The sequence below is a fragment of the Piliocolobus tephrosceles genome, chromosome 15 (genome assembly GCF_002776525.5).
Source record: "Piliocolobus tephrosceles isolate RC106 chromosome 15, ASM277652v3, whole genome shotgun sequence".
Lineage (NCBI taxonomy): Eukaryota > Metazoa > Chordata > Mammalia > Primates > Cercopithecidae > Piliocolobus > Piliocolobus tephrosceles.
Genome location: NC_045448.1, coordinates 17,347,699 through 17,373,001, shown reverse-complemented (window position 1 = coordinate 17,373,001; position 25,303 = coordinate 17,347,699). Strand labels below are relative to the sequence as shown.

At 36.4% G+C, this 25,303-nt stretch overlaps 1 protein-coding gene across 3 annotated transcripts in view; it reads left to right on the top strand.

The window, feature by feature from the left end:
- Positions 1–25,303, top strand: part of SMC6 (structural maintenance of chromosomes 6) — an 89,658-nt gene that overhangs the window by 25,308 nt on the left and 39,047 nt on the right. For all 3 annotated transcript variants that reach the window (XM_023199436.1, XM_023199441.1, XM_023199444.1), the window contains exons 7-17: positions 2,949–3,029; positions 4,046–4,147; positions 8,110–8,229; positions 8,330–8,428; positions 11,772–11,918; positions 12,810–12,898; positions 13,075–13,239; positions 13,714–13,892; positions 14,904–15,108; positions 21,152–21,266; positions 22,514–22,674. In XM_023199436.1, the coding sequence (XP_023055204.1) occupies positions 2,949–3,029; positions 4,046–4,147; positions 8,110–8,229; positions 8,330–8,428; positions 11,772–11,918; positions 12,810–12,898; positions 13,075–13,239; positions 13,714–13,892; positions 14,904–15,108; positions 21,152–21,266; positions 22,514–22,674 (1,463 nt within the window). The remainder of the gene's footprint in view (positions 1–2,948; positions 3,030–4,045; positions 4,148–8,109; positions 8,230–8,329; positions 8,429–11,771; positions 11,919–12,809; positions 12,899–13,074; positions 13,240–13,713; positions 13,893–14,903; positions 15,109–21,151; positions 21,267–22,513; positions 22,675–25,303) is intronic.

Below are 25,303 nucleotides of genomic sequence, written 5' to 3'. Positions count from 1 at the left end.
CTCTAAGCTCTCACTTCCTTGGGGAATGTAAAACATGTTATTCTCTGTTGAAATATTTAAAGATTCGTGGTCCTTTTTCTTCCATGGTTTACTTAATGTGTAACAAAAGATTCAGTTTCATTGATTAAAATGCAGAAGATCTAGAGCCATGCCATAGGTAGATGTGGAGCACTTGAAGAGTGGGTAGCTCAAATTGAGATATGCAGTAATGTGAAATACACACCAGATTTTGAAAACTTAATATAAAGAAATAACTTAGTTTTTTATATTGATTACATGTTACAATGATAATATTTTGGTTATATTGGATTAAAAATATGTTATTAAATTTCGCCTATTTCTCTATATTTTTAATGTGGCTACTAGAACATTTAAAATTGTATGTGTGGGCTGGGTGCAGTGGCTCACGTCTGTTATCCCCACACTTTGGGAGGCTGAGACCAGTGGATCACCTGAGGTCGGGGGTTCGAGACCAGGCTGGCCTACATGGTGAAACACTATCTCTATCAAAAAACACAAAAATTAGGCAGGCATGGTGGCACATGCTTTTAGTCCCAGCTACTCGGAAGGCTGACATGGAAGAATTGTTTGAACTCAGTAGGCTGAGGTTGCAGTGAGCCGAGATCACGCCACTGCACTCCAGCCTGAGTGACAGAGTGAGACCCTGTCTCAAAAAAAAAAAAAAATTATAGGTGACTTGCGTTATATTTTTCTTGGACAGTGTTGGTCTAGAACAACCAGGAGGGAAGAGGGCATTTAATGTCTTTAAGTACCTCATCATACTTGTCTTCTGTGCCTCCGTTTCTTATCCTCTTGCTGAAGTTTACCTGTTTTTGCTTTTTGCTTTTTTCAGGGTTCTGACAGATAGAGCTACAACATGCTTTTTTTTGGTTTGATTTTAGAGACTGGGTTTTGCCATGTTGCCCAGGCTAGTCTTGAACTCCTGGCCTCAAGCGATCCTCATACCTTGGTTCTGGCCTCCCAAAGTGCTGGCATGAGCCTTGGGACAGGGTCTCACTCTGTCGCCCAGGCTGGAATGCAGTAGTATGATCACGACTCCCTGCAACCTCCACCTCTCAGGCTCAAGTGATCCTCCACCTCAGCCTCCTGAGAGCTGGTACTACAGGCGGGTACCACTACACCCGGCTCATTTTTGTACTTTTTGTAGAGACAGGGTTTCACCATGTTGCCTAGGCTGGTCTTGAACTCCTGGGCTCAAGCAATCCACCTGCCTCAGCCTCCCAAAGTGCTGAGATTATAGGTATGAACCACTGTGCCTGGCCAAGATTCTTAAATAATCCCAAGAGTAGTACAAGAAGTAGGAACTCCATTTCAAAAACAGTGAAAAAGGTATAGAGAAATGAATATAAACTTTGGTGAAGCTTTTAACTGAAAGTTGACATTAAGATGTTTGTTATTAGAGCTACTACTGCATTAGGTCTATTAAGTGGTCAGATGCAGTATGAAATGATGAGCTAGGGGTGCTTTGTGAAAAAATATGTGGCAGATGGAGTCTGGTCTATATAATAAGAAACATGTCACATGTAAAGTTTTGTTTATAACTACATAAATGTTTTTTATTATCTTAGAAGAGAGGCCCAACATTTTACTTAAGAGAAATGTTTTAACCATTGGTATACCAACAAATTACACAATATTTATTTCATAGACAGTAAACGTGAAGGGTTTAAAGTTTTTTTCATTTATACGATAACCTTAAGATTATTTTTAACATGTAAACGGATTTGTTAGTAATTGACTAACATTTAACATGTAAACTTATTTGTTAGTAATTGAGTAATGACCCTATATCTTTTTGGAAAAAGTTGTATTTTTTTCTATACTTTTCCAATTTATTGTGATATCTTAACTTGTTAGGTGTATTAGGGTTCTCTACAGGGACAGAATGAATAGGAGATATATATGGTTTTAAGTATTAACTCACATGATCGCAAGGTCCCACAATAGGCTGTCTGCGAGCTGAGGAGCAAGGAAAGCCAGTCCACGTCCCAAAACCGAAGAACTTGGAGTCCAATGTTTGAGAGCAGGAAGCATCCAGTTTTAGAGAAAGATGTAGGTTGGGACGCTAGGCCAGTCTAATCTTTTCAAGTTTTTCTGCCTGCTTTATATTCCAGCCACCCTGGCAGCTGATTAGATGGTGCTCACCCAGATTAAGGATGGGTCTGCCTTTCTTGGCCAGTGACTCAAATGTTAGTCTCCTTTGGCAGTACCCTTGGGGACACACCCAGGATCAATACTTTGCATCCTTCAATCCAATGAGGTTGACACTCAGTAATAACCGTCACGTTAGGCAAAGGTAGTTTCATTCAAGCAATGACTAGTTTCCAAAAGATAGAAAGGCTTCATTATTTTCATTTGTTTTACAATATCCTCATGAAGGAATAATATGAAGAACTTCTATAAGAAAAATAAACAGTACTTGTTATCATGATTCTGATTAGAAATACCTGAGTTGGACTGTGTTTAACTGGAGTAACTGACTTGTCCAAGGCTACATAGGAAGTTAGCAACAGAGCTCAAACAAGAACCCAAGGTGGCTGACTCCTTACCATGCTAGGACTCTTCCCATTCTGCTATCCCATGATTAACCATTGGCACGAGGGTGATATTCTATACAGCAGGTAAGAAGTGAAAAACTTTTTAATAAAAACACTTTTTCACAGGGTTCTTGTGCTTGTGCCCTCATGTACTGGTAGAATATTGAATTTTAACTATACGATGTATGTTGGTATAATGAAATTTTAAATTATTTTTCCTGCATTATACATTTCTAATTTTTTTTTTAGTATTTTTATCCTAATGTTATAACCTTTGGCTATTGCTTGGCCTTCCTGATGGCACCATAGATCACTTGTAATGTATGTTTCAGTTTTTACCTATCTTTAAAGCATTAAAGTAAAATATTCAAAAATGACTTTTTGTTTGAGGTGGATAATCCAGTTTCTGTTTTAACACAAGAAATGAGCAAGCAGTTCTTACAGTCTAAAAATGAAGGAGACAAATACAAAGTAAGTGGCACCAAGGTAATATAAACCCATTTAAAAAGAGTACCTTTAGGCATATTGTAAACAATATTCTTGCTCACATAATGGAGTCTGAGTTTTTTTTTTTTTTTTTTTTCTTAAAGCCATCTGTTTAAAGTAATTCAATTTCCTAGATTAGGAAATTGTTAAGTATGATGGGGGTATAATTTTTTTAAATCTTTGCTTTTACTTTTTGGCTTTTAATTCTTAATCTTTAAGGAAACACAGGGTAACAGTTGCTCCTACATACATAATAACTTGTAAATCTTTTTTTTTTTTAAGACAGAGCAAGGCTCTGTCTTCCAGGATAGAGTGCAAGTGGTGCAATCTGGGCTCACTGCAACCTCCACCCCTCAGTTTAAGTGATTTTCGTGCCTTAGCCTCCCAAGGAGCTGGGGTTACAGGCATATGACACCATGTCTGGCTAATTTTTGTATTTTTAGTAGAGACGGGGTTTCACCTGTTTGGCCGGGCTGATCTTGAAATCCTGGCCTCAAGTGATCACCCGCTTTGGCCTCCCAAAGTGCTGGGATTACAGGTGTGAGCCAGTGTGCCTGTAAATCTTAAACTATTAAAAACTTTAAAAGCTAACAAAATACTTGACTATACTGCTAAATATTCTGTGTAGTCTTTTGAGTGAGTTTTGGTATTTCTTATTCTAAAAATTTAAGATGTACTAAGACCAAGGATGCCAGTCTTTTCAGCTGTTTTTGCTTAAATAATGTCAATAGTGAAAACGAGCTTATTATCACACCCCGCAGTGTTTTCTTTCATGGAGTTTTAGGAGCTTTTGCAAATGAACATGTGGATGTGAGCATAGTAGATTCAGTAAACTTGAATCTGAAATGTATTCTTTTGTGTTTGTGTGATTGCTTATGTTTTTAATGTCTTTTTATATCATTGATCTAAAAGTTTTCAGAGACCAAATTTTTCTTTTTCTTTTTAACAGTTCTATGGAAGTTTACAAACTCCTAATTGCGTTTTTTTGTTGTTGATAATAGTTCTTCATGAAAGCAACGCAACTTGAACAGATGAAGGAAGATTATTCATACATTATGGAAACAAAAGAAAGAACAAAGGAGCAGATACATCAAGGAGAAGAGGTTTGTAAACAGTTAATATAAATCTTTTTGGGATCAGCCAAATTCCTATAGTAATTACAGTAAATGATATTGTAAAACTATGCATCTATATATTTATATAAAACTAGTAATATTTTTATAGCACTCTGAAGTATATACAATGTAGTGTTTATATTCCGGGTATTAATCAGCTGTTACTTTTTTATTTTGTAATAATGAGTACGTACGTGTCTTACTTTCTCTATTAGATTATAAGCTGAAGAACAGGGCGGTATCTTACATACTTATCCTCTGATAATATGACTAATGGGTTCCACAGTAAGATATGGTAGTTTAAGTAGTTTAAAAACTATAAGTAGTTTAAAAACTACAGTATTTCCTCTGGGATAAGCAGCACAAGGTTCAAACTGTTATTAAACATAGTATGCATTTATAATTATATACTGTAATCTACAAATCGTAGTAATTATAACTCTAGTAAAATGTTAACATTTCTTAAGCAACTGGTAGGTTGGTAGCAGCTGTGACATCCTTACTCACCAGGCTTGGCAGCTGTGCAGATTTGCTTGCACTTTAAATCACTGATGCCAGCCATGACTGACTTCAATTTGTTTTTAAATCTGTTATATTTTGTTCTTATACTTTCTTCTTCAGATTCCTGAAGATCCAACTTTCTGTGTGATAATCAGAGACCTCAAAATTTTAAGGCTTACGTTATAGCTGTTTATCCAGTGTATTAAGTCCCACCAATTTTATGTAATTCCATATATTGTTCTTTTGTTAGTTTTATATAACCAGTTGAATTTTCATCAACTTTGTAGCTTGTCCTTTTGAGGTAGGATTGTACTAATGATTAAAGTCAAATTCATTATATTATACTGACCTTTTTACTTCAGGTTTTTGAAGAATGCATATTTTAAGTTAGGTCTATAGTTATATGTTTCATTAAATGAAAATTCAAAAATTAAGGATGAGTATATTTATTTTTATTTCCCACATTATCTTTTCAAACCTGGGTTATGTGGTGGTGTTTAAGGAGCTACTATAAACCACAAAAATACTAAAGCACACTTTCTTGGAATATCAGTGTTATTATTGGGGAAGGAAAATACTTGTATATTCAAACAAACTGTACATTTACTATTTTTAATATAATAAATCAGGACTTGAAATAAATTTGTTTCCGACCACTTGGGATTAAACACTTATTTTCTCCATGGTATACAAAGTATGCCAATAACAATTAAAGATACTGTAATTATGAAGTATAAGGAGCACTTCCCTAAATTATGTAGGAGAATTCCTGATGCATAATATGTACTCAGTAAGAACTTTTCTCTTAATTGGTGAAATACCCTATATTCTCAAAATAAACTCTTGGTTTGAATAATTAAATCTTTAAGAAATAGTATGTAAAGGCTAGAAGCTAGAATAATCATTCAGTCGATAAATATTAAGTTCTTACCATGTGCCTTGTAGCATCGTGCTTTGGCCATGGTCATATAGTGACAAATAAATAGGATTCTTGGGATCATAGACCTAGTTATTCAGCAGGAAACATAGATGGTAAATAATTTGAGTATGGTGAGGACTACTAAAAGAGATGTAGACTAGGCAACAGCACTTAATAGGGTACTGTCAGTGTCGGGGGCAGTCGTGATGGGGGAGTTATTAAGGAAGTGATGCCTAAGAAGAAAACTGGAGGATGAGTAATACCAGGCAAAGGATGGTGAGGGTAAGGCAGGATGTTCTAAGAAATAGCATGGTTAAAGCCTCAGGGGCAAGAAAGCATGTGTTCTTTTAAAAAACTAGAAGAATTCCAGTTTGGCTAGAGTGTAAAACACAGGTGTGAGAGATGAGTGGCCAGGCTGTGGAGGACCTTATAAAATTTAGGGGGCAATAGAAGACATGAAAATGGATGACTTCATTAATTGTGTATTTTCAGTAGATTGCTGTACAAGAGAATAAACTGCTATAAGGAGAGAAGAGATGTGGAAAGATCGATAAAGAAGCCATTATCATTGTCCAAAGAGATAATGATGGCTTAAGTTAAGGATATTGGCATTAGTAGGAAAGAGAACTTTTAAATGATGTAGGCAAATGTTGTAGTGGACATGGAGAAGTAAAGTTAAGACAGAGTCATCAAAGGTGACTGAATGACCTCCAAATTAATTACTTTAGTAGTAGAGTAAGTTTATTGAGATAGGAAGTTTGGGAAGAAAAGCCAGTTTTTCTTTTTTTAAAGAAAACTGAATTATATTTTGAACACATTAATTTTGAGGTGCTTATAAAGCATCCAAGTGGAAATATGAAGTGGGAAGTTGGATATGTAAATTAAGAATACAGAAGTCAAGTCTGGCCTCAATAAAAATTTGGGAGTTGTCAGTGTGCTATTAGTATATAAGCCAAAAGAATAATATAGATTGCTGAGATAGGGGAAAAGTGGGGCCAGGCCTGAACCATGAGAAGCCAAGGGCAGAGAGATTTTGAGAAGGAACAAGTCATGACCGTGAGATGTACCTGTGGTCCGACACTACATGAATTGAAAAAACTCACTGTATTTAATGACATAATCTTCATAGATGACTATGGCAAAGTGGGTTTCAGTAGCAGTGGAAACAGTAGCCAGATTTGTGGAACTAGAAAATTTGAGGAGATGGAGGAGATAGAGACAATTTTCATGAAACTTGGATAGAAAGGGAAGAAGAATTTTAGAGGAGGAGGTGGTGCCAAGGGATGGGTATTGGTGGTTTTGTTTGTAAGTTGGAAAGATGAGCAAGTAGTGATGAACATGAGTCATGAAGAGGGTAAAGTGGAAACAACGACAAAAAGATGTGATGGAAAATCAGTGGATTTAGACTTTTGAGAAGATAGAAAAGGGGTACAATCCATGATAATAGGTAGAGGATGGCATGGGTCTTAAATATGAGGCCACCTTTCTTTTGTTGCAAAAGGAAAGGGATGCCTGCTTTAGATTTGTAGTTAAGATTGTTGAGGGAGTTTCTGTCTGATGGCTTCTAAATTATCTGAAGCTGGAGAGGGGGATGAATGAGGGAATATGGTGGCATGAATGAGGGAATATGGTGGCAGGGCATTTGAGGTTTGAAGAGAATGATAATAGATTGAAAGAATTTTGTAGAATAGGAAAGTGCATTTGATAGGGAAACAAAGTAAGGTCTACAGTGTTCAGGCCCTAGTTGACTCTGGTAAGCATGAATGAAGGGGAGAGGCTGTCTACCCAGGTGTACAGAATATGAGATATATAATCTCCAGAAATTGAATATCATAGTATTTGATATTTGGTGATTTTTAATTAATTATTAAAAGTGAACTTAGTTCCTGGCCAACATGGTGAAACCCCGTCTCTACTAAAAATACAAAAACTAGCTGGGCGTGGTAGTGCTTGCCTGTAGTCCCAGCTACTTGGGAGGCTGAGGCTGGAGAATCGCTTGAACCTGGGAGGTGGAGGTTGGAGTGAGCCAAGACTGTGCCATTGCACTCTGGCCTGGTGACAGAGTGAGACTCTGTCTCAAAAAAAAAAAAAAGTGACCTTAGTTAAGAAAATTATAACTTGTTTGATTTTCAGAAATAAATTTCTCCTGATCCTTACATTCTCTTTGGAATGCCTGCTGACTCTACTTTGAAGAACAGACCATCATGTCTATCAGATAGGGAATAAAGAGGGAAAATGGGAAAGTGAGTTTTGGGATTTCTCTATATTTGCGTAGTCCTGAACCTTTAATTCCTTTGCTCTTCATCTGAAGAGTATTTGGCCATTTTTATAGTGTAGAAATTCACAAAATTATTGGACTTATTAAAAGTATACCGAAGAATCAAGAATAATTTAAAAAAATAGAAGTTATTTTTAAACAAATCTTTGTGAAATAGTTGTTTAGGCATTATTTTTAAAAGAAATAGATTTGCAAAAATGTGTTTTTTCAACATTAATGAAAAATATGTCCCTTCTGTTTTCTTTTTTTAAGCGGCTTACTGAACTGAAGCGCCAGTGCGTAGAGAAAGAGGAACGTTTTCAAAGTATTGCTGGTTTAAGTACAATGAAGACTAATTTAGAATCCTTGAAACATGAAATGGCTTGGGCAGTGGTAATTATCACTTAATTACTTGTTCACATATATAGGGGATCTGCAGAATATATTTGGTTATTATTGTTAATCTTATCAATTTGCTGTATAATTTTTTTAGGTCAATGAAATTGAAAAACAATTGAATGCTATCAGAGATAATATCAAAATTGGAGAAGATCGTGCTGCTAGACTTGACAGGAAAATGGAAGAACAGCAGGTAATTACAGTTTTTTAAATGCAGATTTAATAGGTTGAATCATATGAAATTATTGATGTTAGACTATTTATGACCCACTAAACTGGCAGTTTCAGACTGTATATTTGTCTATATTTGAATTTATTGCTTAGGTGAAATAGACCTAAACTTGTTTTCAAGGCCTATTGTGGTAACTCTCTTTTGAAAAGAATATTCTATCTATGATAAGCCTGTCTGAGGCTAGGGCTCTAGAACTCATGCATTTTGTCAGTGGAACTTTGTTACTGACAAGACGTATAAGAAGAGCCTGAAGCTTTTACTCTTTGGTTCATTAAGGACTTTAAACACAGAAAGACCTGAGAAATAAAGGGGTGCTAGAATAATATAAATTAGAATCACATTAAAGGTAGGTATCAGAAAGTATGAGAACTCAGAACTGAAAACAATGCCCAGATATTGCTAAGGGAACTGAGATGTATGGTCCAGAACTAAGATGGCCTGTCAGAGGATTTTATATAGGTGGAAGGCAAGTGAAATTCATTGTTAGGTCTGTTAAGGTTAATTTCAGCCTGACATCTAGGAGTGCAGGTAGAAACTACCCTATCTAAAATTCAAGAAAGTCACCAAAGTCTTCCACATGGGCCTAGAGGTTACAGAAGTTGAGTGTCGAGTAAAGGCAGTCATTCTTTGGTGGGGCTTTCCATGTGACCTTTTTACCATTCAGCAGATCCACTCTTTATACTCACTGTTTCTTTTTTGAACAGCTTTATTGAGATATCATTCATATACCATATAATTCACCCATGTAAAGTGTATAATTGACTGGGTTTTAGTATACTCACAAGGTTGAGCAGCCAGCACTGTGGGGCTTCTCATGCTGTAATGCCAGAAGTAGAACTCCTAGTTTTTTTTTTCTTTACTCCCCTTCCCCAGCAAATGTACTCAGTATGTCGGTGTAGCTTACTTACCTCTTAGCATTTTCTCTGTTTTGCTTAGGAAATTTCTTTCTGGCCCCCAAGCTTGGCTATGGTATAGAATGTAATCTCTCCTAGCTTGCTTTTTCTGTCTGCCTCTAAGATGAGCAGATTGATCTTTTTTTCTTTTAAGGGTTATGACGTTAATTCATCAGAGGTAATAGATGAGTATGTAAAAATAGGTAAAGATAGTACACTTAGTGATTTGTGGGCTAAGTTTCTTACTCCCTCTTCAGGCAGTAAGTGGAATTTCAACGCTTTCCATCTCTCACCTTAAATTTTCATTTCTGAGAGAATATTCTGAAATTTTCATCAAGTATGTTTCTCTTCTCACCCTCATTTCTCAGCTTATCATCAGGTAAGGCCTTAAATACTTTCCTCCTCAAGCATTTCCCAGTCTAAGATGGAATTCAGTCTGAGTAACAGCTGCTCACCTCTTTTTTTTTTTTTTTTTTTTTTTTTTTTGAGACCGAGTCTCGCTCTGCCACCCAGGCTAGAGTGCAGTGGCTGGATCTCAGCTCACTGCAAGCCCCGCCTCCCGGGTTCACGCCATTCTCCTGCCTCAGCCTCCCGAGTAGCTGGGACTACAGGCGCCCGCCACCTCGCCCAGCTAGTTTTTTGTATTCTTTTAGTAGAGACGAGGTTTCACCGTGTTAGCCAGGATGGTCTCCATCTCCTGACCTCGTGATCCGCCCGTCTCGGCCTCCCAAAGTGCTGGGATTACAGGCTTGAGCCACCGCGCCTGGCCTCACCTCTTTTTTAAATGGGAAAGGAGGATCATAAGGCTAGGTGATGTTTAGTTTAGTAGGCCTTTTTCTCCGTTTAAGCGTTTGCATACTCTATGTAGTAAATGGCAAATTTCTGGAGGGTAAGGACTATCTTATTTTGTCTTTATATCCTTTCCATCTTGTCTTACATAAAGCCTTTCACATTGTGTTTGCTTGATTATTGCTTGTAGAATGACTATTAAATGGAAGATTTCTGAAGAAACAGTGTCTAAAGCAGACTTTAAACTTTTGTTAATTTAAAACTGAAAAATAATATCAATCATGTTTAGTTTGTATAAAACCTGGATCCAGCTTTCATTTTTATTAAAAAGCAATTCCTCTACTCATTGTCCTTGGGTGCTTTCATGTTTTAATGGCAGAATTGAATTGTTTTAGGAGAGACCATGTGGCCCACAAAGCCTGAAGTGTACACTATCTAGCCTCTTATAGAAAAGTTTGCTGACCCCGATCGAAATAGTGCTTATATTTGTTCCTTCTCATCAGTCCCTATTGTTAGCATCCCATTTTGGTCCCTAATTGTCTTTGATCCATAATATTATATTAACTTCTTACTGAAATCTTTTCCTTTGATTTTTCTGTCTACCCTGTGTTCCAAGTGCTTCCAGAGTAATCTAACACACAGACTTAGGAGATAAGAGACAGACTTAGGCTGTCTTCCTGTTGTCTAGAACATTAAGTTGTAAGCTGTTCATTGTAGAATGCAAGGCCCCTCTACCCCTTCATCTCATCTGCTATCATTATCCTATGAATTTAAGCTCTAGCAATATTTAATTTCTAAAATATGAATACCTTTGTACATGCTCTTTCATCTGCCTCTAACACCCTTCCTCAACTTATTTCCTGGTACACTTAGATTAATTTTTAAAATCTCAGCTCAAAATACTACTATCTCTTTGAAGGCATTCCTGACTTTCTGGCCAACCTCTGGTTTGTTTCTCTGTGCTCCCACAATTAAAAATAAGTGTACCCTGCTTTAGTATTATTGTATACAGACTGTATCATCAGTTTGTGTTCTGTTTTTCTGCTAAATTATATCTCTCTCTTTTATGTTAACTGAGGACATTTGTTATCATGTCTTTGTATCCCTAGAGGATAGCACATTTGTTGGATAACTGACTGTGGGTTAAGATCAAATTATATTATAGTATTTTTTTTTTTTTTTGAGACAGAGTCTCGCTCTGTCGCCCAGGCTGGAGTGCAGTGGCCGGATCTCAGCTCACTGCAAGCTCCGCCTCTTGGGTTTACACCATTCTCCTGCCTCAGCCTCCCAAGTAGCTGGGAATACAGGCTCCCACCACCTCGCCCGGCTAGTTTTTTGTATTTTTTTTCGGTAGAGATGGGGTTTCACCGGTTTAGCCAGGATGGTCTCCATCTCCTGATGTCGTGATCCGCCCGTCTCGGCCTCCCAAAGTGCTGGGATTACAGGCTTGACCCACCACGCCCGGCCTATATTATAGTATTTTATATAATGTTATGTTACTGTGTTTATTTGCCTAATGTCTTGAGTGAAGTTAAATTTGTTATTGGTATATGAACTATAGATAATTTTTAAAAATTCTCTCTATTGAAAAAATATACTTTGATAATGTTATTTTCTTAAAGGTCAGACTTAATGAAGCAGAACAAAAGTACAAGGATATTCAAGACAAACTAGAAAAGATTAGTGAAGAGACAAATGCACGAGCACCAGAATGTATGGCATTGAAAGCAGATGTCGTTGCTAAGAAAAGGGCCTATAATGAAGCTGAGGTGAGAGAAGTTTTCTAAACTGGAATATTAAAAGCCACACAGCAAATATAAAGATTGTTCTTCTTTTTTTATTGTATTTTGTTTTTTTGAAACAGTCTTGCTGTGTCATGCAGGCTGGAGTGCTGTGGCGCCATCACGGCTCACTGCAGCTTCTACCTCCTGGGCACACGCTATCCTCCCACCTTGGCCTCCTGAGTAGCTGGGACTACAGACATCTGTCACCACGGCTGGCTAAATTTTTTTGTATTTCTTGTAGAGACAGGATTTCGCCACATTGTCCAGGCTGGTCTTGAACTCCTGACCTTAAGTGATCTACCTGCCTCAGCCTCCCAAAGTGCTGGGATCACAGGTGTGAGCCTCTGCACCCAACCTCTTCTATTTTTTTATTATTATTTTTTTGAGATGGAGTCTTACCCTGTCGCCCAGGCTGGAGTGCAATGGCACAGTCTTGGCTCGCTGCAACCTCCGCCTCCTGGGTTTAAGCGATTCTCCTGCCTCAGCCTCCTGAGTAGCTGGGACTATAGGGACGTGCCATCACACCTGGTTAATTTTTTGTATTTTTAGTAGAGATGGGATTTCACTGTGTTAGCCAGGATGGTCTCGATCTCCTGACCTCGTGATCTACCCGCCTTGGCCTCTGAAAATGCTGGGATTACAGGCATGAGCCACAGCACCCAGCCTTCTATTTTTTAAAGTAGAGATTTTGTACGTGAGTTGAAATTAGTGATGCTTTGAGATTTTAAAAAATGTAATGGTTTCAAATGGCCATTTTGTGCTTCATTTAAAAAATATATTCCTGTACACATTCAGTCTCTAAGGATTTGACGAAAGTGGACTCGAATGGGATATTTGTTTTCATTTTAGCAAAACGTGTCTAATTTTTTTTGTTAGGTTTTATATAACCGATCCTTAAATGAATATAAAGCATTAAAGAAAGATGATGAGCAGCTTTGTAAACGAATTGAAGAACTGAAAAAAAGGTAGGATAGTTATTTTGAAATTTTCATGACTCTCATTTTGTAATAAAGTAAGGTAGATGCATTGGAATATTATATTTTATGTATTGTTGTTAATGGAATTTTATTACATTGGCTTGTGTTCTTTAAATGTTAAGCTGTTCATTTAACATTTTTCACTTTGGGTTATTTACTGTTAGTACTGACCAATCTTTGGAACCTGAACGGTTGGAAAGACAAAAAAAAATATCTTGGTTAAAAGAGAGAGTAAAGGCCTTACGAAATCAAGAAAATTCAGTCAATCAAGAGATCGAACAGTTTCAGCAAGCCATAGAAAAGGACAAAGAAGAACATGGCAAAATTAAGTAAGTTGCAACATCCTTAGAATGATTTTTTTCAATTACTTTCACATCATATAGTTTTGTTCTTATATGAAGAGAGCAAATACGGTTGTTTCTTCTACATAATAAGGGATCTTTTAAAAAAGATTTTATTTTTATGTTAAATACCTTGCAGAGCAGGGCTAACTCATAGCCAGTGTACCTAGAGCCAGCTGGATCTTTTAAAATCACTTTTCAAGACTTCTTATAGTTGTAGAGTTGAACAATTTCTGGGATTCCTAGCCCATCATCGTTGCATTACTTTTTTTATGCCAAGTTTTGAGGACTCCAGACTGTTTTTCTCTGGTAACACAATTATTTTCAAATAAATAATTCTGCTTTTGGTTTTTAGGGTAGCTAGGTGGGTCATTCACTGGGATGTAGGTGTTATGGGCAAAGGTTAAATGTTTCTCTAAAACTATCACATATCTGTCCTGTTTTTCTGCTTTTGTTTTTTAGGAGAGAAGAATCAGATGTGAAGCATGCACTGGGCTACAATCAGAGGCAACTGAAAGAATTGAAAGATAGTAAAACTGATCGACTCAAAAGATTTGGCCCTAATGTTCCAGCTCTTCTTGAAGCCATAGATGATGCTTATAGACAAGGACTTTTTACCTATAAACCTGTAGGCCCTTTAGGTATTTGTCTTAATTTAGTGAGGTTATAATAAACTTTAGAAATAAGTTTTTATTTTCAGAATGATTGAAGTTTTCAAAATAAAGTGATTTCATTAAGAAAGATAAAATGATGAAATTATGTTAAGCTCTGTAGCTTTCATTTTATATTTTTAGAGCATAAAATATCCAGAAGGAAGAGAACTTTGGAAAAGGAAAAGTAATTATAGAGTTGAATAATTTGGTTCTTGTTTTTCTGAATAAATAAGTGAATGAACTAATATAATTGAGTATTCAGAAAAAAAAAATAATAACATCAAGACATAGTTGAAGGAGCAGTTACCTGAGTTTTGGTAACCTTTTTAAAATGACTTTTCTTTCTTAGTTTCTGTTTTGGTTGGACAGCATGATTTCTAAGTTCTCTTCCAACTGTAAAATCTGTGGTTACTTTACTCTTACGTATACATGGTACTTAAAAAAAATTTTAAATCACGTTTTCTTGGAGGGTTATCTTTAATTCTGAAAATCATTAGGTGAAAATGCTTATAAATATATTTTGTTCGTAAAGTATTGCATTTAAATGTTATAGTAATATTTCTTTTAAATGATATGTACCTTTATACCAGGATCCATTTCAATGGACGAGGCTTTTTTTTTCCCATCCCATTAAGGAATTTGAAAAGCCCTTGATTTTCAGAACCCCATTGAAAGACTAGAATAGTATAAACTGAATATAGAAAAGCCACTGTTGGTTTACATTAGAGTGGGACGATTTTTTTCACAGGATTTGGTGGATTTTCTCTCCATTGTATCCTGTGGGTATAGGGGATTTCCCATTCAGTTAAAATATTATTTAAACTGCTTTATATAAAAGTATGTTAAATCATTTATAAACTATGATTAAATGATCTGTAATGTCATTTAAACTGCTTTGTATAAAAATATGTCATTTATAAACTATAATTAAAGAGGAGTGATGTTAGTATTTCAAAATAAGTATTTATGAGCTTGTCTATAATTTTCTCTCACTTTTAGGAGCTTGCATTCATCTTCGGGACCCAGAACTTGCTTTGGCTATTGAATCTTGCTTAAAAGGGCTTCTGCAGGCCTATTGTTGCCATAATCATGCTGATGAAAGTGTCCTTCAGGCACTCATGAAAAGGTTTTATTTACCAGGGACCTCACGGCCACAGATAATAGTTTCTGAGTTTCGGAATGAGATATATGATGTAAGACACAGGTAAGGCATTAGTAATTGAATATGTTTCTGGCTTTGTTTAATCATATACAGGACTGGAAAGAGTTAAAACACTTTTAATGTTAATCATATCTTTACCACTGATTTGTAAAATTTCATCAAGCCACTTTAATTTCTGTCTAGGTGTTAGTTCTAGGCGTTAGAGAAACATAGATAAATATTCCCTATGATTGAAGTTCTTATATGTGGGAGACATTACAGGGAAACAGATGTAGTATGGCTTAGAAATTACACCCGTGAGGAAAATGATATGACCAAATTAAGAGGGAGGGCCTAAGGAAGAACATTGGCGCTTGTTACACACAGTTAAATTCTGAAGGTGTTCCACAGAATCCATAAAGACAGTAATTGTGTTCTTTGATGACCTTAATAAGTCTTTTCAAGGGAGCTCAGTACCCAAACTGGCCTCTTTGCTAACTGCTGGCTAACACTTTAAAAATGAACGTAGGCCAGGCACGGGTTCATGCCTGTAATCCCAGCACTTTGATAGGCCAAGGTGGGCCGATTGCTTTAGCTCAGAAGTTCAAGACGAGCCGGGGCAACTTGGGGAGACCTGTCTACCAAAAATACAAAAAAAAAAAAAAGCCAGGCTTGGTGGTGTGTGCCTGTGGTCCCAGCTACTTAGAAGGCTGAGGTGGGTGGATTGCTTGAGCCTAGGAGGCGGAGGTTGTAGTGAACAGTGAGCCAGGGTCATGCCACTGCACTCCAGCTTGGGTGAAGAATGAGACCCTGTATCCAAAAAAAAAAAAAGTATATATATCTCTATTCCCAGATTACATTTTAAAATTTCTTTTCTCTCCCATCTGCACTTTTTAAAATAAACCTTCTTTTTAATTAAGTCTAATGCTGTGTCTCTCATATTTGGTAAATTTGTGTGTGTAATTAACTCATGTTAATAGGTAGACAAGGAAGAATTCAGAGAGGAGATGAGAAATCATCAGTGATTTAACTGATGAGTTTGTCAAGTGATAGAAAAAGTTAATTGCCTTGTAGGCAAATAGAATTCTGTGTGTAAAACATGTGGAAGCATGACATTGGGAGTTATTCTGCAAAAAATAGCATTTGCATTTTTGATAGGAAGAAACAGATTAGCAGAGATTTGGACAAAATAAAATTTGTTAATTGAATGCAAGAGAAGGAAAAATCAGGATGACTTCTAGGTTTCTGGCTGGAGTGACTAGCTGAAGGATGCCATCAATTGTGAGGAATGTCCTCCTTGAATCCGAACTGTCATTTGGGACCAAAGAGAATGGCCATTCTGGCAGGGCCTGCTCTGTGAACTGCCATGAGGACTCTGAAGAAGAGTGCCTGGTGCTGCCTTGCTGGCACATTGTGTGTCCCAGCCTGTGCTTCTAGTCACTTAGCCGTGAAACACATGTGACAAGGGATCCAATGTGTGTGTCATAATGCCAGTTTTCTTGGAAGTAGGTGAGTTTATGTGCCGAGAACAAGGGCCTCAGGAGTTCGTAGGAGGTACCTTCTTTAAGGGTTTAGATTGGCTGCCAAGGAGAATGAGAGAGGAAGCTGACTCAAAGTCTGTTAAGATACAAAAGTCTAGTGGCTGCAGGATTTTTCACTGATAATGTTTCTTTAGAGATGAGTGGAGGGAGAGTCTGTACTGTTAGGTAAATATTAGAATGTTTTAGAGTGGATAGGTATTACAGAAAGGGAAAAGGGAAGCAGTTGAGTGTATTGTTGACAAATTAGTTTAAAGAAAGAGAGGACTGGGAGAAAGTGTTTAGACCCACCTTAATAAAGTTAGAGAACATGCTTAAAGGCATGATAAGTCTGGAAGGAGAGGAGGTTGTGGTAAGAGTGAAAAATTCAGGTTGAATGGAACAGGTCTAAGGGATGACAAAGTCCGTGTTTTGGCTTCAGGAGCGGGTAGCTGAAACGCAAGTTGTTGAAATAGTGGAAGAAACTAGACTGTCATCCTCTTGGGTGTTCACAGGATATTGACAAGAGTCTTGAGTACGTCTAACATTCTGTTAACTATACCTGCCTTGTAAACATTTTGAAGTGGTGATTTTTTTGTGTGTTTGAAGAACTTTTTCGGTATGAATTATGGTTCAAATGCTAAATTTAAAAACTGGCTACATTATTTTAATGTGAAAAATAGTAAAATATTATTAGAGTTTATAATGCATCAGATACACAGGACTCATTTCAGTCATTTAGGCTTATGCTAGATAACTTTAACAGAGGTACCTAGGAAGGTGCCTAGCTCACTTTTCCTATAAAGATGGTCTTGTTTCTTCTTCTCAGAGGACATAGAAGCTACTAAACTACTCCTCCTGCTATTATGCCTGCATTTGTACATCTTGCCCCCATCTCAAGAGAGATTCTTTCTGAGGCTAGTCTGCTCGTACCTTGAGTCACATACTTTCTTGCCTGACTCATTAACCATTTAAAAAAATTATTTCAGCTCTCCTGAGCCTTAAACTTTCCCGTTAAAATTTTCTCTCTGTTTTAAACATGGTAGGTCTCTGATTTGTGTTTCTCCTTTTAAAAACACACCCCTCCTAGGGAAGACTGCATTCACTCATAGACATACCACTCTAGGTCCCTAAATGTTAATTACATTCTCCAATTATTTCCTTGTTGCGGAATCCAGTTGATATTTACCTTCTCTCAAGCATTAGATACTATCAAATACACCTTCCTTCAAACTTCATATTCCTTTTGTTACTATGACACCATTTTCTTGGTTCTCATACTCTTTAGGTATTTCTCAGCCTATATGTGGGCTTTTCTTCATCTCCTTCTGGTGCTCCCTACAGCTCTCTTCATAGTCTGTTGTATCTTCTCACTTTATATCTTCTTATATTTGGAAAATTAAAAATACACCAAATTTAGACCAGTCACAGTGGCTCACACCTGTAATCCCAGCACTTTGGGAGACTGAATCGGGTGTATCATTTGAGCTCAGGCGTTTAAGACCAGCCTGAGTAATGTGCTGAAACACCGTTTCTACTCAAAATACAAAAATAAACTGAGCATGGTGCTGTGTGCCTGTGGTCCCAGCTACATAGGAGCCTGAGGTGGGAGGATCACTGGAGCCCTGGAAGTCAAGGCTGCAGTGGGCTGTGATCGTGCCACTGCACTCTAGGCGACAGAGGGAGATCCTGTCTCAAAAAAAATAAAATAAAAATACACCAAATTTGAATCATATTTGTTTTTCCTATATTTTAACTTAGTGGTGTTTTTCCTTTTCCTTGACTTTAGAAGTCACATCTTTTTATCAAATGATTTAAATATAATTAGGATGGAAAAAGCATTTTGTCCTGTAACTCCACTTACCAGTGAGGCCTATTATACTTGCCTAGATTTTCTATGCACTTTTTCCTTTGTCGGTATGTTTTGTTTAGACTTTCTGCTTAACATTGTTTGTGATCCTATGTCCTATTATCTTCTTCTTGTCCCCTGTCACCAACATCTCATTACTAATGTTCCTTTCTACTTTTTGCTCTGCTAGACTGATTTTGTATCCTCCCTCAACATACTATTAATTGTAATATAAGCCAGTATGAAGTAAATCCCAGGGACGAATAGCAAAAGGAAGAGGTAGTTGTGACTTAGAGCTTTAGAGCAAACTGGTAGTAACAACTTCATGTAATGATGGCCTGTGGCTGCCCAAAAATGGTGACTCCTTCCTAGTGTCAAAACCTGTGCTCTCCACAGGCTGACGAGAGTCTGCATTTCACCAGAACTGCCTACCACATCCTCCCCTCTTAGACTTCTACTCCCTTTCTTTATCTCCTTGTTCTCTACTTTGTTTCATTGACTACGCGACATTTCTAGAGCATCCACACCCTATTCTTTCTTATCCTTGCTTTTATTTCCACCTGAAATCTGTCCTAAAAAGCCATTTACCTGCTACTGTCTCTTTTCTCTGCTTCCCTTTTCAGGAAAAACTCAAAGGAGTGGTCTATGTCTCTAAATTCTCTCTACCTTCTTTCTTGAACCTTCTCCAGCCAGACTTTATAATTTCATCACATACCAAAACAGCTCTCATGAAGGCATCAGCAAGCCTCACTTTGCTTAACTCAATTAACTCAAAGTCATTACTATTCACTAATTTTACTTACTGGCAGTATTTGCCCTTGATCCTTTCATTCTTCCTGAACACTTTTTCACTTGGCACCAAGGGCCTCACTCTTCTCCTTTTCCTAATTCTCTAGGCATTCGTTTTTGGTATCTTTTGCTGCTTCCTCCTCACTACTGACTGTATCAGTGCTCCAGAACTCTTCTTGGCCTGCACTTCTCCCTAGGTGAACTCATCTGATTTCATGACTACAGATCATACATTGATGACTGTGAAACTATGTTTGTAGGTTGCCTTTTTCTTCTGAACTCTAGGATATAATGTACTTAATATGTATTTTCCACTTAGATGCCCAATAAGCATTTCAAACTTAACATGTCTGAAAGCTATACTCCTGATTTCCACCCCAAAACCTGCACTTTCAGTAATCTTCTCCATCTTCATTTCCCTATTGCAGAGTCCTTCTTGACTCCTTTCTGCTACCCCACATCCTACTGGCTGTACTTTAGAAATATATCCAAGATCTGACCACTTGTGTGGTGACTACACTGGCTCACGCCATCATCATGTTTCCCTTGAGGATTCACAGGCTGATCTCCCTGCTTCTGGTTACTTGGCACCACAGTTTCAGTACAGCAGCCAACGTAAAGTCAGGTCATGTTGTGCCTCTGCTCAAAGGACTCTAAACTTTGCTGTTTTCCTTATCACAGGCCTGACTGTGACCTCTAGGCCTGGGTGATCTGTCCTCTCACCATCTTTCTTATCCTGTCTCTAGAAGCACTTCCCTCCCTGATCTGTCTGCTGTGGCAGTCTGTCTCCTTGCTTCTCTGACACACCTTTTAGGGTCTTCATGATTGTTCTTTCCTCGTCCGGAATGGTCTTCTAAGGTTACTTATGTGACTATCTCATTTCCTCAGATATCTGCCCAGTGTTATCTTAGTGAGGCTTTTTCTAGTCTTTGTGTGTGTGTGTGTTATGCCTTTCCCTTGTTCTTTTTCTTTGTTCTCTGTCTTCCTTCAAAAAAATGTAAGCTCCATGAACAGGGTGTAGTCTGTTTTGTATACTGCTCCCTTTATCCTCTGGAACAGCACCTGGCACAAAGTAGGTGCTCACTAAATATGTGTTGAATTAATGGATGAGTAGGTATAAAACATGCATGCAAAGATACTTTGTTTTGGAATTCTAGGACTAGAAAAGCACTAAGAATGCTACCACTATCTCCTCCTCAGCCATTCATTGCTCCTGTACCTCCTATTCTTAGTGTGTTCATTTTTCAGTGTTAGTAATAGCTTACATGTTTACATTTTAGTTGAAAGACTGTCTCTTTCATGAGCCCAAATTACAATTCCTAAGAATATCTTTTCTTTCATATTTCCTCTGTGTTGGTAATAAACTTTGCTTCAATTTTTCTTTTCTTATATCGGGGAAAAAATTGTTTAGCTATTTATAATAAATTTTAAATGACTTTTATGTGTATGATAACTGTATGAGATTTAAGAAAATTGTAATTATTAATTATAGTAGGCAGCAGGGCATATTGATTAAGAATCTGGACTCTAGAGCTGAGCTGCCTGGTTTAAATCCTAGCCCAGTTACATAACTAGCTTCGTGACGATGGGGAACATACTCAACTCTCTGAAGCATCCTCATCTGAAAAAAATGTGGAGAGAATAATACTATTTATCTTATGTGATTGTTATAAGGATTTAATGAGCTAATAGTTGTAACATGCTTAGAACAGTGCCTAACACATAGTATTATATAAATGCTAAATAAACAAACCTCTATATATTTGAAAACCTGTGTTTTCAAATGTTACCAGGTATTTGATACTGTCTGCTTTATTATAATCTCCCCCTGTTACAAATATATATGGAAATATATATACTCTATTGTATGTAGATATATACACAGTTTTCATATGTATATATTTATAATTAAAATTTGTTAAGTTAATCCTTCTGTCTTTTTGTCTCCTAGAGCTGCTTATCATCCAGAGTTTCCAACAGTTCTGACAGCCTTAGAAATAGATAATGCGGTCGTGGCAAATAGCCTAATTGACATGAGAGGCATAGAGACAGTGCTACTAATCAAAGTAAGACCACCAGATCTTTGCTGTATTTTATGTTATTGTTAAATTTTTAAAACTGAAGATGATTATATAAATTCCAGTTCTCCTTTTATCATAGAGTTGTTGATGTGTTTCACTATTGTACTTTTACCTGATAGGAAAATCATAGGGTAATACAGAAACTGATTGATTTGTATGTTTTCTGCCCCATGGAACTTTATAACTTTTGGCTGTTCCTTATAAAATCATTTCACAAACGCATATTATTCTTTTGGTGCATGATGTTATAAAATTTTTTTGTTCATTCTTGTTTAGCTGACAAATTTATTCTTTATTTGCCCTTACAGATACATATATTATTATCATTCTACTTAAATGAAGTATTTTGCTTGATATCTTATGACTTCTTTTTCATATAACTTTGTACTCTGTTAGATAAATCAATATTTACTGTTTATCTGTGTAGGTATTTTTATGTGCTTGTTAGATTAGATCACCATATTTTGTTTCCTCTGTTGGCATAAATTTGCTGAGAAGGGACAAGGTGATTTATATTGCCTTGTTATTTGAAACAAATCTGTAATCAAGACAAAAGTCTTTTTTTCTCATTAACAGAAGCTAAGAAGGGTCTAGATAACTCAAATGTGTGTGTGTGTGTATATATATACATATGTTCATATTGTAATTATTTGTGTGTTCTCTCTCATATTTTAGAATAATACTTGAAAAAAAATTAATAAAGCCCTGTTATAAAGGTCTGTCCCCAGAGAGGTTGATTAGGCCTTAATTAACCTAATCTTCTTTCACTTCCTCCAGGGCTTAAATATTTCCAGACTTTCCGTACATTTTTCAGTATAGTAATCTTTTATTGGAATTTGCTATTCATTCATATCTTTTCTAGGGTGTAAAAGTCATTTAGAAAAAATAATTAGTATGAACTGGTCTAAAGTCTGTATTTTCACATTAAAAAGCACTTAAAATAGCTTTAACTTTTAAATGGATAACAACACTCAAATTTAAAAATAAATATACACCAGTTTGTCATGAAGCCTTGTTTACTAAACTGTTTTAAGACTTTTTAAATAGTTTTAATTCTTCTAACCTTGAAAGTTTTAAAATTCTTACATTTAACTTTATAAAATTATTTGAACGTTTTAAAAAGAATACTTGAATCATATTAAAATAATAAGGATGAGTAACATTTTGAAATTCTATACATCAGAAAAATTTTCACATCGTTTTAAAAAATTTATTTTTTTCTATTCTTTTAGAGTAATTCTGTAGCTCGTGCAATAATGCAGTCCCAAAAGCCACCCAAAAATTGTAGAGAAGCTTTTACTGCTGAGGGTGATCAAGTTTTTGCAGGACGTTATTATTCATCTGAATATACAAGACCTAAGTTCCTAAGCAGAGATGTGGATTCCGAAATAAGGTTAGAGTCAAGTTTAACTTTACTGTATTATTCCCACTGCTTCCTTTGGGGTTCATTTTCTTTCATATTACTCTTTCAGTGTTGTTTCAGTGAGGACGGGAGTAATCGATCTCAGTGCTTAGTCTTAAAACATCACTTAGCCAGTTATAGAATTCGAGGTTGACAGTTATCTTGCATCATCACTTTGATAACAGCATTCAGGACTGATAATCCAGAACGTATTCCCTCAGCTAGCTCATTTGTACACTATTTGTTGCTTGTCCTCAAGGAGATAGGAGCTTGACTCAGAATATAAATCAGCTACATCACTGTGCTTACTGTTTAATTTTGCTGATTTGTCTAAGAGAGGATACAGCAGGCTGGTTTACATTCTGGCTCAAGCTCCTTTTAATGTCCCTGATTGGTACTTTGAGTTGCACAGTTCTAGAAAGAAGATCAATTGACATGATTAGAACTCATGCCTAGAAAAATACAGCTGCTAGAAGAGACAAATTGAGAAGTTAAACGAAAAACTAATAAAAGATTCAAGAACATGCAAAAAGACATTTTGGTATCAAAAAACAACCCCATGATTGCTTAACTGAATTCATTCAATTGATGAATTGACGGTTTGGGCCTGAATTAATGACTTAGAAGATCTTCAGTAGAAGAGCTTAGGACTTAAAAGAAATATCTAAGAAAACTGAGCAAAAAAAAAAAAAAAAAAAAAAAAAATTATAAATGACTTGTATGTGTAGGGGAAATGAGAGTTTTGTTGAAATAGATTTCTTCTAGTCATTTTTATGTGATTATGAGAGCAGAGGAAAGGAAAATAACCATAATACCATAATGGATGTTGGAAAGTTTAGTAAAACTTCAGTTAGCAATAGAAAAAGTTGAATGACTAGCACCTTGGTGTTGTGGCACTTGCTTTTGTTTATTATCTTAATGCAGTTTTCAGTTATAAAAGTGCACATAATGTGTAACCAAGCCCTTAGAATGATTACCAGGGTGGTACATAAAAAAAATTACATGTGAATTTTTGAGTTGTTAAAACACTATAACGTTTTAATGTAATCTTCTGAAGTATGCTCTTAAAATTTTATTCTTTTATTTGTTCTTCAAACAACAGATATTTAATGGCTATCTAAATTCCAGTCACTAATCAAGGCATAAGACACATAAGGAAACAAAGTATTGATATACATAATTTCTCTACTGGATCTTAAATTAAGGGGAAGATAGACTATAAATGAATACTAGGTTAGGTGGTGATCAGTGCTGTGGAGACAAATAAAGCATAGTATGGGGCAAGAGAGTGACAAGTATACTATTTTAGATAGGCTTTCGGGGAATATGTATTCGTCCCACACAAACAACTCACATACTCAGCTCAGGCTTAATATAGTTTTCATTAGGTAACATGTTCTCTATGTAAAAACTCATTAAAAAAACTAAGGAGGAACATTCTATGAAAATGTATAGGAATTAGTTTTACCCAGTAAAAAGAAAGTTGTAAAATTTATTAGTTTTATTAATGCAGATTACATTGATTGCTTCAATTTATTCTGTATGTTCAGAAAAATTATATAATAACAATATTGTCTTGCTTATTTTGTTGGTTTTCATTTTTGGTTTAGGCTGTAGTTTCTAAAGTTTGTTTACTTGGCAATTTTTTTTTTTTTTTTTTAAGACAGAATCTCACTCTGTCACCCAGGCTAGAGTGCAGTGGCAGGATCTTGGCTCACTGCAGCCTCTGCCTCCAGTGTTCAAGTGATTGCTGTGCCTCAGCCAACTGAGTAGCTGGGAGTACAGGCAAGCGCCACCATGCCCAACTAATGTTTGTAGAGACAGGGTTTCACCATGTTGACCAGGCTGGTCTCAAACTCCTGGCACCTCCACCTCCCAAAGTGCTGAGATTACAGGGTTAAGCCATTGCACCTGACCGGGCAATGTTTATTTTTATTTTATTTTATTTTTTGAGACAGGGTCTCACTCTGTCGACCAGGCTGGAGTGCAGTGGTGTAATCTCAGCTCACTGCAACCTCTGCCTCCCGGGTTCAAGCTATTTTCCTGCTTCAGCCTCCTGAGAAGCTGGGACTACAGGCACATGCCACCACACCTGGCTAATTTCTGTACTTTTTGGTAAAGACAAGGTTTCACCATGTTGATCAGGCTGGTCTCGAACTCCTGACCTCAAATGATCTGCCCGCCTCAGCCTTCCAAAGTGCTGAATTACAGGCGTCAGCCACCATGCCCAGCCTTTTTTTTTTTAATAGCAAAATTACTATTAATAAAAGTTTAGGTTTATATACGATAAAATAAATATTTCATATTCAATCCTGAGGAGCCATATTAAATTTTTCTCCTGGTTCCATTTTTATCAGAAATTCCTATTTCTTTCCCCATTTTTCTATCTATTCCATTATCCCCATACTATTCCTTTCCCCATTTTTGTCATTTATTCAGCTAACATTTATTGAGCCTTTTTTTTTTAATTTAAAAATTCTAGCAAGGTAGCATGGTTATTTTACATACCAGTAAATGTTGTATATACTATTATCTTATGTACCAGTAAAAAGGAAATAAATACTAATTGAACCACAGACTGCAAAATGGTTTCATATTTTAGAGATGTTAAAATGTGGAG